The sequence below is a fragment of the Argiope bruennichi genome, chromosome 5 (assembly GCF_947563725.1).
Source record: "Argiope bruennichi chromosome 5, qqArgBrue1.1, whole genome shotgun sequence".
NCBI classification, from domain to species: Eukaryota; Metazoa; Arthropoda; class Arachnida; order Araneae; family Araneidae; genus Argiope; species Argiope bruennichi.
In genome coordinates, this window is record NC_079155.1 from 64,649,521 (window position 1) to 64,668,938 (window position 19,418).

Here is a 19,418-nt window from a genome sequence, read left to right on the forward strand (position 1 = left end):
GTCGTAACAAATTAAGGGTATGCGATTGTCAAAACATAAGTATCCAGTAAAGTTATTAAAAAATATTTTCGATAATCTATTTTTGACGAACAATTGTTCATCAAGACTATTAAGAAAGATAATAGGAATTAAGATGATATTTCAATAAAACATTGTTACTTGCTCTTTTCATTGCATTATTCTCAGGTCTCTTTATCACTCACATTTCTTAAATTTTGAATTTAAATCCAAAAAAGGAGAGATTAAACTTCAACTAATTCGCTAATTTTCTTGCTGAGCTGAGACATACTCATAAAATGAATAACGATGATAAATGAAATTTCTCAACTTCAGAGTTATTTTGTGTAATATTGAATACGTTATGATTTTTGTAATATATATAAAGAATTTTTGTCAATTGTGATTCAATAAAAATTACAATACCATACAATAAGAAAGCAAAATTTTTAGCTTTAAGTGCAGTGATATAATTTTATAAATCTAGTTTTATTGTAAAGAAAATAAGATGTTTAAAATAAACAAACTATAGAAAGCTTACGTCTTTACTTAGTTTTGAAATTAATACTTACCTGTAATAATGAAATTTTTTTTAAAAAATCGAAGTTTTTATGCCTTTATAGAAAAATTACTTAACGAGGAAAATAAACTAAATCTTCATATTTTGGTTATCAACAATAAATGAAAAAACCCCACGAAATATATATATATATATATATATATATATATATATATATATATATATATATATATATATATATATTCATTCATAATTTTTTGAATATATAACCAAAAAATAATGAAAATGATGATTTTTAAATTAATTAAGAATGTATTATTTCGTTAAATATTTAATTAGAGAAAAATAGAGTGGCAACTAAACTGGAATAAAAAAATTTAATTTTTAATTTTTCATGGGATAAATATAATTTTTGTGCTATGTATTTTCAAGAGTTATTAAGGAAAATGCCAAAATTCTTTAATTTAAAAAGAAATTCAACTTTTAAAGAATCATTTTGGGGTATACATTCCCAACCTCCAACGCATGTATAACTTAATAGCTTTAAGTTCAGCGGCCTATCCTGTAGAAAGCCAATATACGCATGTACATATATAACATACACAAAGACATAGAGAGAGAAATTTTATTTCATTATAAGATTTTAGAATTTATTAAAATTAAATGACTTCTTTACTTATTCATTTAACAAATTCGTTCCTTGAAGCTTTTGTTTCTAAAATGATTTTATAAATATTGTTTACACACACACATGCGCATATCTACACGATTTATTTTTATCTAGCAATGTTTTCTTCTTCTAAGAGAATATTCAATTACTTAAATTTGCATAATAAGCTAATGAAGACAAATTGTGAAGCAATTGAATTAGACTTAAACAACTGTAACGTACCACATGAAAATTAAAAAAATTAAATTTTATGGTTGTTAGTTATATTATTCAGAACTATTGTTTTGTTAATTGAAATAATTGCTTATTATATTTAACTGGGTAATATAATCTTTCGCATCGTCTGTTCATTTAACAGCTATTTTCAGTTTAAATAGAATAATTCACGGTTTTCATTATTTCTAATATTTTTATAACGTGTTTTATTTGCGTTTAATTAAAATTTTTTTAGTTTATAATACAATTTAGTTTTACAGAAATGATGAATTATTTTACTTCTGATTTTTATGTCTTAGCTAAAAAAATACATATTATATATACATCGGTATATCAAGCAAAACTTAATGTCTAAAAGAATCATGTATGTTTAAAAACTTTCATTAGAATTTTCACTTTCTATTTTTTACATAATTCAGAATTAATAATAGATAGACTTAGAAATGGGTTTCATATGATAGTTGGTTTTCTGTTTCGCTTTATAATGATCAAAAGCCCAACAATAACGGTTGTTCAAATGATAGTCTTGAGCAGTAATTTTTGCCACATAATATGACAAAACATACATGGATTGATTCTATTAAAAATATTGGTATCTTTTGTTTGTTATAATTTTCTTTTGAATGCTTTTCAATATGTGTTGCCCAAATTATTTGCGCATCAGGCTGATACATTAGGGTTATAATAGATGATGGCTTCAGCAATTAGTTTGTATAAGCAGTATTTCAACTAAAATTAGGGTTTATCTATATGAAAATCAAGCCTTAATTAGAAATCAGCTTATTAAAAGTAATGTCATGTTGATAAATAGCAGTAAAACTATTTATTCTTTAATTATATAGAGAAATATTTACACTATCAAACAAGAGTTCTCATGAAAATAATGGATAGGATTATTGAGTAATAATGAAATACCTTACCTGCAGCAGTTCTCTTTCCTGAAGGATTCATATGTATTGACATTTTTAAAGCTTTTTCGTCAAACTTGACAATTCTAGGATAATTATCATTTCCTTTGTTCTTTATTTCTTCCTCTTTTGTTTCATTTGGGGTTATTTTAGGAGCATCATGATTTAATTCAAGTCCAAATAATTCTTTAATCATCTCTATGTAATAGAAATAAAAAAAATAAGCTTTCTAAAAGAAGTACATTTAAATAACTCAATAATATTATTATAGTTTTGCTGACAACATTTTGTTTGCATCACAATCAACTGACAACAAAATTTATATTCAATCACTATGTTAAAATATTTTGTTTTTACATATCAGCTAGACGTTCTTCGCATCAATAGTGTTCACCAAATATTTTGTAGTGCAGAATTCAAATGTTACCGTTAAAATGAGCACAATGAAGTCTTAAAAATATATAATCATAAAATATAAATATATTATTATAAAAAATGTTATAATACCATCGAACATTCAATCTTTCCTTCTCTCCGCTATCAAATTTGTAACGATTTAGCTTTTTCTCTCTCTCTTTCTCTCTTTTAAGTATTCTCTCTCACCGGGGGAGAGAAAATACTTAAGATTTTTAATCTTAAGTATCCCCCTCATTAATTTATTTTTGATTAATGATGATAATAATTTATTTTTTTTACTCATCCCCCTTTTAATTTAATTTTCAAAATACGTAGAATCTATAACTTTTGAATGAATAAATTGTTTTCACGATACCATCTTCCAAATTATTTTATAGGATTGTGGCTTTCAAACTGTATCGAAAATAATATGACGAGTTTATTCAAAACTATATGACTGAACAGTTAGTTATCTATAAACAAATTACAATATTTCTTCCTCATAGAAATATATACAAATGGTTATAGCAAATCAATGGTATAGCAATGGTTATAGCGAAATACATACAAATAGTTATAACATGGTCGAGTTTGATGGCCAAAAAGGCCATCGAACTCGAGAGGCTAAAGAAGTTTCAGTGAAAGCTCTAAAGCCTCGACCCGGGCTTAAAACTACAAGAAGTATTTTTTTAAAGGAATTTTTAAAATATTTTGGACAATACAAATAAAGTCCTCACAACAGTTAAGTTATAACTAATCTCCTGGATTATGACAAAATCTAGCTTATCCCAGGTCGTATGGTAAGTTTCCTTCTTTCTTTCACCATTTTAACCTTCCAGACAGAAACTTTTATAATAGCGAAAAAATCAGAGATTCTATCTACTGTGGGACATCTTATTCTTTTACCCTTTTTTGGTACCTAAGAAAAACCTCATTAGAAAGAGTTCTCAGCAATCCGTCATAAAGAGATGTCGTGCTAGAATTCAAACTCATTCATCCAAACGTTCAACCACGTATTTTTACCAATCACCATCTCAGTAATAGGATTTCCACTTCCTATTTTATTTTATAATGAATATAATTTTTAATTTGCAGGAAACTGATGCACTTGAATTCATATTTTTCAATCACATCAAAGCTGAAATGTTCTTTTTAAGAAATACATCCAATACTAATCATTTAACAGTCTAAAAAGTCAATAATCTGAGTGGCTTAGTAATCCAAATGCAGTTAGTTTTAAGTAAACTTCTATACCTGTTCAGACCTTCAATTTTTATCTTTCAAATTCGTTCTTTTTTTAAACCTGCTTTATTATTGTAATTGAAACATAAGCGACAGTAGTTTGTAGCTCTTCAACCGATTTGAAGCCAGTTTAGTTTAGTTTGATTATATTATCCCCTTTTTAAAGCAACACCAAGGCTATTTTTAGGATGGCCCTCGTAATTTTGAACTACGGCCAGATGACGAGGACGACACTTGAGCTGGTTCCCCTTTCTCCAGACCACACCAGCAGGAGGACGTTTGGTCGGGACGGATTTAGCGTGCACCTGACCCACTTACACGACAGTTCTTCGGTGGAATCGGGTCTCGAACCTGAAATCAACGGATTCCGAAGCCGAGACCTTACTACCAGGCCACTGCAGCCCCGATTTGAAGCCAGATATGGATCTTAGCTGAACATATAAACCAATCCAAAAAGCTGCAGTCAAATAAAAGAATGGGATCCCCACCACATTGTAAAAATAACTTCATGTTTCCTTACAAGAGAAGTGAGAAATTCCAAAATCCCTCATTAATCCACGATCGAAAGAGAAAAATCTATAATTATCGATTTCAAGACTGATAACATAAATGATGTAAAACGAATTCACTTTATAATATCTAACAATGACCGAATATTTTTGTTTGCATATGTATATATCAGTTTGGGATCAAAGGATTTTGATAATATAAATCGAATGATAATATTAACCGGAATCACATTAAGTGGCACTTATTGTATTCTTATATTCTTAAGGTATTGTTAAAATTTTCTTATCATCATTGTTGTCGATGTTATATTTATATTACTTTTTTATCTTATGCATTAATTGCCATGTTCATGCATTCAGTATTTTTGTGCTCAAGATATTGTTAAAATTTCCATTTTACAATTGTTATAAATGTAATAATTTTTTCTCCTTTCTAATAAAGTTCGCTTACATTTATAACAAATTAGATAGAATCAATATAAAATCTTGATAGATAATCGTGGTCAGATATTGAGTTGCAGTTGTTTTAATTCAGAGAAAAGGGTGTACAAGACGCAAGTAAAAATTCCTGGATAAACATGATATCGCAGTAATTTTGTGCTCTTTATTTAAAAATTGTTTTAATTTATAAGTTCTGTATTTCAGGGACATACATTAAAATCAATGAAACAGTTACAATGCTTGTGACTTAAAGAAATTAGTGAATACAATGCAAAGAAAGGATCGTGTCGTAACAATAATAATAAAATATAATTGAAACTCTATTACTTTTTTCTGATTACTATTATCACTCGCATCTTCTAATATCCAGATAATTGCAAAGTTAGTTTTTAAATAAAAAAATGAATTTTCATTAGAAATAATTTTTTTCTTTGATCGATATACATATAAAAATTTCGTTTCCAGACATAAAATGCAGATATATGTGATAATATATTTGCATATAATATTGAAAGCCAATTATTATTTTTATTCAATTAACAGTTATTTATTTATAATAATTAAAGTATTATTATTTTAAGAGTGATGCTTACTTAATTTAGCATCTTCAAGATGTGTTATTTCCAGCTCTTTATTTTTTACTGTACTTTTCTCTTTATTGGGCAAATGTTTCCCTGCAAAAAAAAAAAAAAAAAAAAAAAAAAAATCAGATAACATTAAATCCTTAGAACAATATGATGTACATTTTATTTTCTTGTAAAAGAAGTACGAACACACAAAAAAGAAGTATTATAATCGTAAAGAAATTTATTCACGACACTTTGACAACTTTGCACATTTGAGGCCTCTGTGAGACTGAAAAACGCATTATGTTTGTCTGTGAACACAATTTAAAACTGCTTTAAGGGCGGATGATAATTAAAATGATCTTTGTGGTCTTTACACGTAATTTATCAAATTTTGAAAAATACTCATCTAGGAAATTTTGTCTATTTTTCTATTCAAGTAAATGCAAGAGAATACAATAATTGAAAAAGTAAAGAGCTAGATGAATGAAATAGATACAAAATTTCTAAAGTATAGAACACTATTAGATTTTGAACCAAATTCTTCCACGGGTCTGTGAATTCGCCAGCAAGCAACTTTACGCAACGACTTAGACAAATGAAATTTGGTACGGATTGTCTTTCTACAACAAATTTTGGTTTCAGACAGTTAACGAAAAGGCGCCCAAATGTATACTCGCTTTTCTATATTATAATGGTAATCAAAAAAAAAAAAAAAAAAAAAAAAGAAAGAAAAAAAAGATCGTGTGGGTTGTTCTGATGTACTTCCAAGACGTCCAGAATTTTTAAATAGGGAGGAGGTAGGCTTGGCAGTATCTTTGATAAGGAGTATGCGGGAAAGTTCAAGAGAACCTATCCCCGCTCCTTTTTAAATGTTTTCAAAGGATACTTTTTCTTTTGAACATTAAAAATTATTCCTTATAATTATAGTACATATTATTTCCTGTATAATTCTTACCTTCGTCATCCTCTCTTGTAAAAAACATCTCTATTCCTTCGTTTCTTAAAGTGCTTTTCTTTTTTTCAGATAAATGTTTTTCTAGAAAAAATAATTCAGATAGCATTTAATCCTATAAACAGCATCAATCATTTTTTCATAAATATTTTAAGAATACGCACATTCCTTCTGAATACGAAAACAATAATACTTAAAAATAAAGTGCTTACTTTTCGAAGCATAATATACTATTTGAAATATGCCGTCGTCTTTAAGATAAATTACTTCCAATTCTCCATTTTTTGGAGTACTTTTCTCTTTTTCGGATGGATGTTTATCTGGGAAAATTTAAATAAAAATTACTAAAAACAGCATCATTACTTTTTTTAATAAAGTTTTTTCATACGTCCATTTGGATAATAATAAAAGGTATTTACAAAAAAAAAAATGAAGCAATTATTATTTGTAAAATAATTCTTACCTGTTTCATCACCGTCTAAAAGAATTATTTCGAATTCTCCATTGTTTACAGTATCCCCTGTTTCGGGAAATTTCTTTTCTAAAAAAGATTTAAGATAACATTTAAGCCCTAAACCAACCAGTACTCAATTTATTATAAATACTTTCAATGTATACTTATTCTTGCAGAATATTAAAAATGTATACCTTGAAATTAAACTATTAATTATTTGGAACATAATTAATACCTTTTTCATTACTTCCTATAGAAACTTCCTCTTTATTTTCATCTTTTACAATACTTTCTCTTTTCTCAAGTAAATATTTTTCTGGGAAAACTGTCCATACAACATTTAATCTTAAAATAGCAGCACTCATTTTCTCATTAACATTTTCAATTCTTTCTTTTGAATATTAAAAAAAAAAAAAACTTTAAAATAAAAATATTATATTGCTCTTACCTCTTTCATCTCCTTTCATAAAAATGATTTCAACTTCATTTTTTAAAGAACTTTCTCCTATCTCGGGTAATTTTCTTTCTGCAAAAAAAATTGAGGTAACATTTATTTCATACTCTAGCATAATTCACATTTCGATAATTGTTTTCAGAATATACATGTTATATCTCAACATAAAAAATTCCCAAGGATTAAAAAATTTATTATTTGAAACAAAATTCTTACCTTTTTCTTCATTTACTTGAAAATTCTCCTCCCTTATTTCGTTCTTTACAATAATTCTATCTTTTTTAGATAAGCATTTTTCTGAAAAAAAAATTAATATAACATTAAATTTTAAAATAACATCAATTTTTTTAATTCTTTCAGTAATCTTTTCTGAATATCGAAAAATATTTTTTAAATTAAAATGCTCATCATTTGAAACATAATTGAAACCTATATCATCATTTAGAAAAATGCCGCTTATTTCTTCTTTTTTCACATTTTCAGAAAGTACTGTGAAAAAAATGTGTTTCTTGAAAAACAGTGCAAATAACATTTAATCTATTCAGTAGCATTATTCATTTTTTCATAGTAAAGGATAAATTGGGAATTATTTTTAAAGGATTTTGTTATTTTCCACGGTTTAAAATAATCACATGAGAAGGAAAATAAGTCTATAATTTATGTGAGTGCATAATAACGTTCTGGAAGGTTTATTAAACAATGCCTTTTTTAAATTTAATTTATTAATTAACTGGTCTTAGTTACAGCAACCAACGAGTGTGCTCTCAATTACCTTAGAAATATTAGAGTAAGGGGAAGCACTGTTTTTAGCTCCTCCATACAGTAATGAATTGATTTGAAGAAACTACGTCTTCAATAATTAGATACTTTTGTTTAATGCCCAAGATTTTATTTTATTTCGATTTCCTTAACACCTCTAACTAATGTATTTTCGCTTCTTTCAAAAAATATAAATCATTTCATATGATATCGCAGATAAACTGTCATAGTTATTTATTATATTCAGTGTGGAGTCATTTGCAATCATTCTATCCTCAATATTGCCATATGAGGATAGAAGATACGAAAGTTGGAGAGTTAATGTTAAAAGAAGCAAAAATGGTTAGATATTTTGATACACGACAAGGAAAAATATAAGATTTAGAAACTTATTTAAGAAAGAATAAAAATTAACAGTTTAATTTAGTAGAGGAGAAAAAGAGAGCCACCATTTCAATTAGAATATTCAGTCTCCAAATTAACTAATTAAACTAATTTTTCTTTGACATTTTTGCAGTCTGAAAAAAATCTACTCTGCAATTGGATCTGGTTCTATAACTTTTATCTAACTGTCAGCAAAGCTTAAGTCCTTAATTATTTAAATAAATTTTGATGCAGTAAAATTAATGCTATTGAAAAAAAAGTCAGAATCAAAAGTTTGATTCCTCTCTTAGCACCACTTTTTTTTTCTTTCTTGATGTCAATTCTCTCTTTTTTTTCCCTTCTATACTCGACATCAAGAGGTTAACAGTAATATAAAAATTGTTCGTTTATCAACATAAAAGTCAGTCTGCATCAGAATTACAGTTAACGATAAATTGTCAATGATAGATTATTTCCTGCTGTACATAATTTTCCAAAAGCATTGAATATATTCGTCATCAGAAACGTGGACCGTGATAACTTGTTAAACAAAAAAGAAAGAAAAAAAAACGATAGAAGAATTATGTTAAGAAACATAATTAATGAAATTCCGAACAAAAGTTTTAGACACGACTGTGTAACACGGGTATAATTATTCCCTACTTCCCCACCTTATTTATTTGTTGAAACATAATTCTAACCTTTTTCATGATCTACAGTTAATGTTTCTTCCATTTTTTCATCTTTTACACTGCTTTCAACATTCTTGGATAAATCTTTTTCTGGAAAAAAGTCTGTAATAAATAAAATTAAATAATTAATCAAATAATTTGTTGGTAAAAACAAATATTAAAAGTTGGTGCAACATTTAAAATAGCATCATTCGCTTTTTATTACAAACATTTTCAATTGTTTTTCTAAATATTAAAAAAATTTCTTTAGCATTAAAGTACCTATTAATTTTGAAGCATAATTCTTACCTCCCTCATCGTCTTCTAAAATAATTACTTCAATTTCATTATTTTGTGGTGTTCTTTCCTCTTTCTCCAACGATTCTTTTGCTGAAAGATAGTTGAAAGAACATTTATTCTATACACTAGCTTTACTCACATTTCCATAACTGTGTTCAGAATACACTTGTTACCTCTGAACCTTAAAGAAACATATTTGAATTTAAAATACTTTTTATCTAAAGCATAATTCTTACCTATTTCATCATCTGCAAAATTATCTTCTATTTCTTCCTTTTTTATGGCACTTTCGGATAATGTTTTATCTGAAAGAAGAAAAAATATTATTTAATCAATAAACAATCAACACTCACTTTTCATAGATATTTGAATATGCGATTTTATTCTGATTAGCTACTAAAATAAACTAATTTTTCTTGAAATTTTTTTTTCTCGGCGATATGATCTGGTAATACAGCTTTTATATAACTCTCAGCAACGCAAATTACCATTATTCACTAAAAAAAAATTTGATATAGTCATACTAATACTCTTCAAACCAGTCACTCCAAACCAGTCAATCAGTCATCTCCAGGAGTCCATCAACTAAATCGTTTCCTTAGACAAACGAATAATGAGCAGTCATTCTGGTACGTACAACATAATTTATGAATATATATTGAAAAATGATCCACAAATTGTTTTAGTTGTTGCTTTCCCTATTTTCAAAAATTTGGCTTCTTATTGAAAAAAAAAAAAATCTAAATCATACGTTTCAGATTCCTCACTCAGAACTACTTTTTTTTCTTTCTTGAACTCATTTCTCTTGTTTTCTTCTATATTCGACATCAATAAGTATCAATTTACTATTTATAATCAGCTTTATTATGTGAAAAGTGTTATATATGAGTATCGCAAGGTAAAAATAGCAAATCAGTTACTAATTTGCTATAAATGAAAAGCATTATTGATGGGACAGGACATTATCATGTTTATCGATTTGATACCACTGCCTATCATATAATAATAATCAAAATGCATTAAAAGTATAGGTTTTTATTATATAAAAAGTTTGCTCCTCATTACAATATCATGAAAATTGCCAGTGTAACTGAGAAAACATTCGTGAGAAAGTGTAATAACGAAAATTAAATTTTACTTATAAACATTATATTCTGCAGATCCAAAAACTATATAAATATGTAATATACATCGAAAATAACCAATGCACGTCATGAATAATGACATTTAGGAAAGTTTTGGTTTCATTTATATTTAACACGGTTTCAACTAAAACAAACATTTAAAATATTCACCTTAAAAAGCAAAAAAAGTATTTATCGTTTTCCTTAACTTAACGGGTAACTTAAAGAAAGAACTTATTTTTTAGCATGCTAAGGCTTTAACAATACCTATTGCAATCACTGCTCTTAATTTTCATTTAAAACTATCTTCACTAATCCTACTTGTTCCAATATCACATTAAAAAATTATTCCTTGAAATTAAAGTACTTATTATTTGAATCATACTTCTTACCTTCTTCGTCATCAACTGGGTAATTTTTGTCCGATTTTTCGTACTTTACAATACTTTCTTCTTTATCGGATGAACATTTTTCTAAATTAAAAAAGAACAATATAACATTTAATCGTTAGGTAAAATATTACTTGTTTTTCTTAAATATTTCCCATCCTTCTTTCTGAATATTAAATTTATATTATTGAAAATCAAAATACTCATTATTTGAAGTAGAATTCCAACCTTTTTCTCCATCTTCGAGAAAAATGACTTCAATTTCTTTGACTTTTACAGTATTTTCGTCTTTTTCAGGCAATTTCTTTCCTGAAAAAAAGTTCAGGTATCATTTATTCGATAAACCACTGTTATTCACATTTTCATAAATAGAACATATCTGTTCCTACTAAACAATAAAAATTATTCTTCGAAATTATAATACTTATTATTTCAAATATTAAAATTTTTTTTTATCATCAATTAGAATATTTACCATCAATTTATATATTATTTATTGTTTTAAGCTATTATTTCAACTTTTGGATAAACGATTTATGGAAAACTATTTTTTTCACATAACATTTAAAATGGCATCATTCACTTTGTAATAAACAGCTTCAACTATTGCTACTGGATGTAAATATTTTCTATTACTGTAAAAAATATTCTTTGAAATTAAAATACTTATCAGGTCAATTATGTCAGGTGAATGATTTCAATTTCTCCGTTTTTTACAATAATTTTTTCTTTCTTGAATAATTTTTCTTCTAGAAGAAAATTTGAGGTAATATTTATTTCATACATATTACTCACTTTTCCATAATTGTTTTCAAAGTATATTTGTTTCCTTTGACCACAAAGAAAAGTATTCCCAGAATTTAAAGTACTTATTATTTGAAACAAAACTATTAAACTTTTCCTTCATTTACTAGAAAATTATCCTCCTTTTTTCGTTTTTTTTATAATACTTTTTTTTTGGATAAACATTATTATGAAAAAATCAATATAACATTTAATTTTAAAACAGTACCATTCTTTCTTTAATTTTTTCAATAATCATTTCTGAATATTTAAAAATATTTTTTTAATTAAAATATTCCTTATTTGAAGTATAAGTGCTACTTATATCATCATCTAGAAAAATGACGTTTATTTCTATCTTTTTGTCAGTATTTTCCGCTATTTCGAGCAATTTTTTTTCTGGAAAAAAACAATTTAGATAACATTTAATCCATTCACTAACGTTAATCCTTTTTCCATAAATATTTTCTAAGTAAAATTTCATTAATATTCATAGTTTTCTAAAGATAAGTTGTAATTGGAAATTATTTTTGCAGATTTTGTCATTTTCTCCGATTTAAAATAAATGCATAAGAAGGGAAATGAGTTTATGGTTTATACGAGCGCATAATCACGTTCGGAGCTTTTATTAAATGATGTCTTTTTTCAAATTCAAATTTATTAATTAACCAATCTTAGTTACAGCAAAATTCATAACTACCGGGTATTTTCCCAATTACCCTAGAAAAATGGATTAAACGGAACAAGTATTTTAGCTCCTTATTACAGTAATGAATTGATTTGAAGAAAATATATTTGTAATAATTAAATAATATTACTTAATGCTTCAGATTTTATTTTATAACTATTTAGAAAATGCCTCTGTATTTTTGTTTCTATCAACAAAAATCTAAATCATTTTACAGAATATGGTATACAAACAATCATAATTATTTATTATATAAGTTTGGACTCATTTGCAATCATTCTATCTCCAATTTTGTCATAAAAAGTTGGAAAGTTATCATTTATCAAAGTAAAAATGGCTGGACATTTTGAGATTCAACTTAAAATTCTGTTTAATCGATAAAATAGGGCTTCCAATTCAATTAGAACGTTCAATCTCCAACTAAACTAATTGCTCTCTGATGTTTATTCTGCCTGAAAAGGTTTACTCAGCTATAGGATCTGGTAGTATAATAACTTTTATCTCTCAGCAATGCAAATTATTATTATCCAAATTTCTTTTACTCAAAATAATTTGATTTAGTCAAATTTTAGATCTTCAAACCAATCATATTCAATAACCTCCAAAGATTGAATCCAAAGAATAAGGATCAATAATGTGAATAATGTGTGTGCGTGTGCGTGCGTGCATGTGTGACTGTTTGAGATATTGCTTTCTCCATTTCCGAAACTTCAACTTCCTTTTGGGGAAAAAAAAAAAAAAACTTTACCGCCATATTTTTCTCTCAGTAATTTTTTTTTCTTTCTTGAAGCCCATATTCTTGTTTTCTCGATATACTCGACATATAAGCATCAATTCGTTATTGATAACTATCTTTAATAAGCGTAAAGTATATATGTGGATCACATGATAAAATCTTTAAAAACATCATTTGCTAATTTACCTTAAAATAAAAAGCATTATCAATGGAACAGGGCACTATCATGTTTCTAAATTTAATATAATTTCTTATCACATAATAATTATCATAAATGCATCAAAAATGTAAATTTTTGGTTACATTAAAAATTTGCTCCTCATTAACCATTATGAAGTCTGTCAGGGGTTATTGAAAAGACTCTCCTGAATATGAGAAGATAGTGCAAAAACGAAAATCAAATTTTACTTATAAACATTATATCCTTCAGATCCAAAAAATATATAAATATGTAACATACTTCGAAAATAGCCAATGTACGTCAGGAATAGTGACACTTCGAGAAGTTTTGGTTTCATCTATTTTTAACACGGTTTCAACTAAAATAAACGAACATTTAAAAAAATCTCCGTAAAATGCAGAATAGTGTTTACCGTTTACCTGTAGGGTAACATAAAAAATAAAGAACATATTTTTTAGCTCGCTAAGGCTTAAACAATACTTATTGCAATCACTGTTCTTAATTACTCCCGTCCCACATATCTTCACTAACCCTACTTATTCCAACCTCACATTAAAAATTATTCCTTGAAATTAAAGTACCTATTATTTGAATTATAATTCTTACCTTTTTCATCAACAACTGCGTAATTGTCGTCCATTTCTTCATTCTTTGCAATATTTTCAACTTTATCGGATAAACGTTTTTCTGAAAAAAAAAAGCAATATGACATTCGCTTTTAAAATTGCACGGTTGAAAGCATATTTGAAAAATATGCTTTCAACCGTTTCTTCTGAAAATTAAAAAATATTCTATAGCAATAGAACTGAACTTAATATCACTTAATATCATTTCCTGTAGGGTACTTAAAGAAGGAACATATTTTTTAGTTCACAAAGGCGAAATAAGTATTGGAAATCATTGTTCTTAATTACTCTTTTCTGAATATCTCTGCAGATTCTACTTGTTCCAACATCCTATTAAAAATTGTTCCTAGAATTATAATTATTACCTTTTCCATCACCAACTAGGTAATTTTCTTCTGTTTTTTCTTTCTTTATAATACTTTCGCCTTTGTCGGATAAACGTTTTTCTGAAAAAAAGAAAAAAAAAAGCAATATAACATTTGTTCTGAAAGTGACAATTTCATTCGGTTTTTCATAAATGATTTCAATTGTTTCTTTTGAACATTAAAAAAATATTCTTTAGAATTAGGACTAAACTAAATATCACTTCCTATCACATAATAATTATCAAAAGTGTATAAAAAATACAGATTTTTTTTATTACATTAAAAGTTTGCTCCTATTTACACCACGATGAAAATAATAAGGTATAGCTCAAAACACTCTTCTGATTCTGAGAAGAAACTCCAAAAATGAAAATGAATTGTGTTCGTAACCGCTATATCTCAGAGATCCAAAAATACTTAAATACGCAACATACTTTACAAATAACTAATGTTGGGCATGAATAATAATACTTAGAGAAGTTTTGGTTTTATTTGTTTTGAAGAGGACTGAAACTAAAAATGAACAAACATTTAAGAAATTCACCACAACAAGCAGAAAAGTGTTCATCTTTTTCTTGAAGGTAACTTAAAGAAAAACCATGATTTTTTTAGTTCGATATTTCTTCAACAATGTTATTGCAATCACTGCTCTTAGTTATTCTTTTCTTAACTACCTTCACTGATCCTACTTTTTCTAACACCATATCAATTTTTTTTTTACGAAATTAAAGCACTTATTATTTGAATTATAATTCTTACCTTTTTCATTATCAACTGGGTTATCCTCTTCTGTTTTTTCGTTCTTTACAATACTTTTATTTTTGTCGGAAAAACGTTTTTCTAAAAAAAAAAAGTAATATAACATATACCTTCAAAGTAGCAATTTTTTCAAAGTAGCAATTTTTTCAAAGTAGCAATCACTGATCCTACTTTTTCTAACACCATATCAATTTTTTTTTACGAAATTAAAGCACTTATTATTTGAATTATAATTCTTACCTTTTTCATTATCAACTGGGTTATCCTCTTCTGTTTTTTCGTTCTTTACAATACTTTTATTTTTGTCGGAAAAACGTTTTTCTAAAAAAAAAAAAAAGTAATATAACATATACTTTCAAAGTAGCAATTTTTTCAAAGTAGCAATCACTGATCCTACTTTTTCTAACACCATATCATTTTTTTTTTTTTACGAAATTAAAGCACTTATTATTTGAATTATAATTCTTACCTTTTTCATTATCAACTGGGTTATCCTCTTCTGTTTTTTCGTTCTTTACAATACTTTTATTTTTGTCGGAAAAACGTTTTTCTGAAAAAAAAAAGTAATATAACATATACTTTCAAAGTAGCAATTTCATACGCTATTTCATAAATGCTTTCAATTGTATCTTCTAAATATTAAAAAAACATTATTTATGATTAAGTAATTATTATATATAAATATGTAGCTCTTACCTTTATCAATATCTTTTATAAGAAATATTTCAATTTCTTCGCATTTTACAGTAGTTTTTCCTATCCCGGTTAAATTTTTTTCTGGAAAAAAATTTATGCAACATTTATTGCAAACATTTATATTTTTCATTTTTCTATGAATGTTTTTACAATATACTTGTTCTTTTTTGAACTAGAAAAAAAAAGTTTCGGTGAATTAAATTAGTGCAAAATAGGAGCGGAGGGGGGCTAGGTGTAACAATTTTCGGAAAAATGGTTATAATTTTAAAAGTATTTGAAATTCCATGATTATAACTACTTTTTATAGCTTAACTTTACATTTATAAATGTATCAAAAATATTAAATAGTTTTGTAGATTTTAACTGTAGAAATATTTTTTCAATGCTTTTCAGCAACTGGAAACTTGGGCCGGCTATGAGGCAAATTGTAACAGATGTGGAAAAGCTGTAAAAATAAAAATAAAAATAAATATTTTTCTACAGTATCCTTTTATTAATTAAAGTTGCATAAGATATTTGATATTTATTACTACTTAGCTCAATGGCAATGATTTATATCAAGAGTTTGCAGTAATTTAAAAATTATTCAACAATCAACATAAAAGTCAATCTGCATCAAAACTGTAGTTAACGATGGATTGTAGATAGATTGTTTCCTTCTCTATACGTTTTGTACCAACATTCTGTAAAACCACTGAATATATTATTCATCAGAATCTGGACCGTGATAGCTTGTTTATCATATCCTGGCTCAAAGGTTGGCAAAAAAAAAAAAAAAAAAAAAAAAAAACTGTGGCAGAATTATATTAGGAAACCTGTTTAATGGAAATCCGGAACAAACGTTTTACAAACCACTGTATAAAATGGGTGTTATTATTCCCTATCTTCCCTACTTATTTATTTGTTGAAACATAATTCTAACCTTTTTCATCATCTACGAGAAATGCTTCTTCCATTTTTTCATCTTTCACACAGTTTTCATTTTTCTCGAATAAACATTTTTCTGAAAAAAAGTAGGTAATAAAAAAAATTAAATAATTAATCAAATAATTTGTCGGTAATAACAAAAATTAAAAGTCGGTACAACATTTAAAATAGCATTATTGACTTTTTGCCGTAAACGTTTTCAATTGTTTTTTTAAATATTAAAAAACTCGTTTAAAATTTAAATATTTATTTTTTAAACATAATTCTTACCTCCATCATCGTCTTCTAAAGTAATTACTTCAATTTCATTATTTTGTGCTGTTCTTTCCTCTTTCCCCAACAATTCTTTTGCTGAAAGATAGTTGAAAGAATATTTATTCTATACACTAGCTTTACTCACTTTTCCATAATTGTTTTCAGAATACACTTGTTCCCTTTGAACATTAAAGAAACATATTTGAGATTAAAATACTTTTTATCTGAAGCATAATACTTACCTATTTCATTATCTGCAAAATTATCTTCTATTTCTTCCTTTTTTACAGCACTTTCGGTTAATGTTTTATCTGAAAGAAGAAAAAGAATTTCAAGCTGTATACACATTGAGTAAAATTTATTTGCTTACAATGTAAATTAGAAATCAGATTAAACCTTTTTATATACGAAAGTATATTATCCCAATAAAAACAAAAGCATGAATGCAATTTTAAATTTTTAATTAATGAATAAATAATATTGTAATCTACAAAAATAATTTAGGTATGTACTCAAATCTTTTATCGCTTATTCTAAATCAGTTTGTATTCTAAGTTTAGGAGATAACTCAAGACAAAAATTTAAGAACAATCTTAAACTGGTTACCGATGAATCCCTGAATTAAGTTTAATTGATGAATACCCTGCTTTTGACGCTACTTTAGAGTTGTTTGAAGTTGGAGCATGCAATTTTGAATACTGATCTGATGATCATCACGACTTCAGAGGGCATACATGCATCACAAACATCCACATAATATCATCCAGCATTTACCACTGACAGATTTAACATCCAACAGTCAGTTATATGCAACGGATTTTCCGTGGAATCTCAACTCAAATCTGCAGTCCTCCAGTCACGAATCCATGGTTCTGCCACAAGGCTACCACTGTTACTCATTACCACTTGAATATAGATTTAATCAACACGAATTAGTATTCAATTGGGGAATTAAAATTTAGTTGTCAGGTCCTTCGAATGCAAAATATCCCCAAAAAGACGACATGGTCGCCTAGAGGGATCCACCGTCCGAGTGTTGGCTCGTTTCAGTGGTCCAATAACAGTGGCTGAACCATAATACTCAAAATTTTCACATTGCAAAACTCCTTCACCTTTCAAGTTATGATCTCTAGACTCAGGCGGAGAAATGTGCCTCTCTAGAATACTTGGTGAAACTGTTCCTTGTAAGTACACTGATCACCAACTTCTGATCATACTTTGCGTCTTCTGTCATCCATAATTTTGTGACATCACGATGTAGCAAAATTAAGTTTCCTCTATTTTTGTTTATGGCTGAATTAAGACTAACAGGAGCCCTCGGGTAATGGAAATTTTGTTTTCCTTCCTATTTTCTGAATTCCAAAGTGAGATATTTCTACCAGATATCAAGAGAATTGGATTAAGTGAATAATGTATACAAAATTAAATAATAATTTATAACAATATGCTAAGTATTATTAATTTTTTAACAATAAAAATATCCTAATAAAAAGTTTGCCAGAGCTATTAATTCGTGAATCAGTCAGCCAAATGCAAAAAAGATTCGACTGCATAAATCTATAAACGAATATTTAAAGCCTGAAAAAATCTAAGAATAGTGCTCTAAGAAATAAACATTTCTTAATTTTGATTAGAATAAGTTCAAGTACACAATACTAATAAATTAAATGAAAGCATAAGATTCGACTATCCTGATAATACCACAAAAAATCACAAGGCATTGGAAACCTTTACAATTGCGATGTTTTTTAAGTAATTGCTTACTTAAGCTATTTTAAAGCTTACCAGAAATAGGCTATGTGACTAGAAATAAGTTTACTATTTCTGGTGATGTCACTGCTGTTCAAAATCAGAACCAGATTGTCAGAATTGCCATCATAACATATAACTAAATAATTTCACCCATTACATCTTCTAATATAGAATATGCGCAGAAATAGACGGACCTGGATCAGGCATTGACGTTTTCAACTCAGCAAAGAAGCATTTTAAGAATCAACGATTAATATGAATTTGCATAGTTAAATATGAATTTGTCAATCTATTTGAAGTATTTAGGTGAAAACTTCTTATCAATTTTTTTGATTCGAATTACTTTCTGGTGAGGAATTATATATGATTTTAATTTTTAGATTTAATGCAGAGTTATCGTATTCACATTTGACACATTTCAAAAATACGATTCTTTCAGGTTAAATTGATAAGCCTAAGAAATAGGATAAAAATTTAGATTTTATCACAGATAAATTAAATCCTTGCTTTATCACAAGAAGTCTAACATATGATTTAAAATAATTGTAGATCGATAAAAAGTAATAGAATTAGATAAAAAAATCAGAAAATAATTATTTTATTATCATGAAATATCATCTCAGATGCAGCTAAAGGTTCAAAAAGTTGAAATTGTGGCATCTGACCAAAAATACGAAGCAAAATTTATAGAGAATTTTGCTTCATATATTTAGGTC

General features: G+C 26.9%; 1 protein-coding gene across 7 annotated transcripts in view; it reads right to left on the minus strand.

The window, feature by feature from the left end:
• LOC129969712 (kinesin-related protein 4-like) overlaps window positions 1–19,418 on the minus strand; it is a 67,901-nt gene that overhangs the window by 10,900 nt on the left and 37,583 nt on the right. For 6 of the 7 annotated variants that reach the window (XR_008784554.1, XR_008784553.1, XM_056084410.1 and 3 more), the window contains 21 exons: window positions 17,193–17,261; window positions 16,966–17,046; window positions 16,691–16,771; window positions 15,769–15,849; window positions 15,542–15,622; window positions 15,313–15,393; window positions 15,073–15,153; window positions 14,314–14,394; window positions 13,929–14,009; window positions 11,163–11,243; window positions 10,938–11,018; window positions 9,658–9,726; window positions 9,431–9,511; window positions 9,152–9,244; window positions 7,545–7,625; window positions 7,323–7,400; window positions 6,884–6,961; window positions 6,633–6,740; window positions 6,424–6,504; window positions 5,493–5,573; window positions 2,324–2,509 (listed from right to left, as the gene is read on the minus strand). Coding sequence is in view for 5 of the 7 variants with exons in the window: in XM_056084410.1 (XP_055940385.1) it covers window positions 2,324–2,509; window positions 5,493–5,573; window positions 6,424–6,504; window positions 6,633–6,740; window positions 6,884–6,961; window positions 7,323–7,400; window positions 7,545–7,625; window positions 9,152–9,244; window positions 9,431–9,511; window positions 9,658–9,726; window positions 10,938–11,018; window positions 11,163–11,243; window positions 13,929–14,009; window positions 14,314–14,394; window positions 15,073–15,153; window positions 15,313–15,393; window positions 15,542–15,622; window positions 15,769–15,849; window positions 16,691–16,771; window positions 16,966–17,046; window positions 17,193–17,261 (1,815 nt within the window). In the remaining 2 variants the exon portion in view is untranslated. The remainder of the gene's footprint in view (window positions 1–2,323; window positions 2,510–5,492; window positions 5,574–6,423; window positions 6,505–6,632; window positions 6,741–6,883; window positions 6,962–7,322; window positions 7,401–7,544; window positions 7,626–9,151; window positions 9,245–9,430; window positions 9,512–9,657; window positions 9,727–10,937; window positions 11,019–11,162; window positions 11,244–13,928; window positions 14,010–14,313; window positions 14,395–15,072; window positions 15,154–15,312; window positions 15,394–15,541; window positions 15,623–15,768; window positions 15,850–16,690; window positions 16,772–16,965; window positions 17,047–17,192; window positions 17,262–19,418) is intronic. The other variant, XM_056084412.1, reaches the window with a different exon arrangement.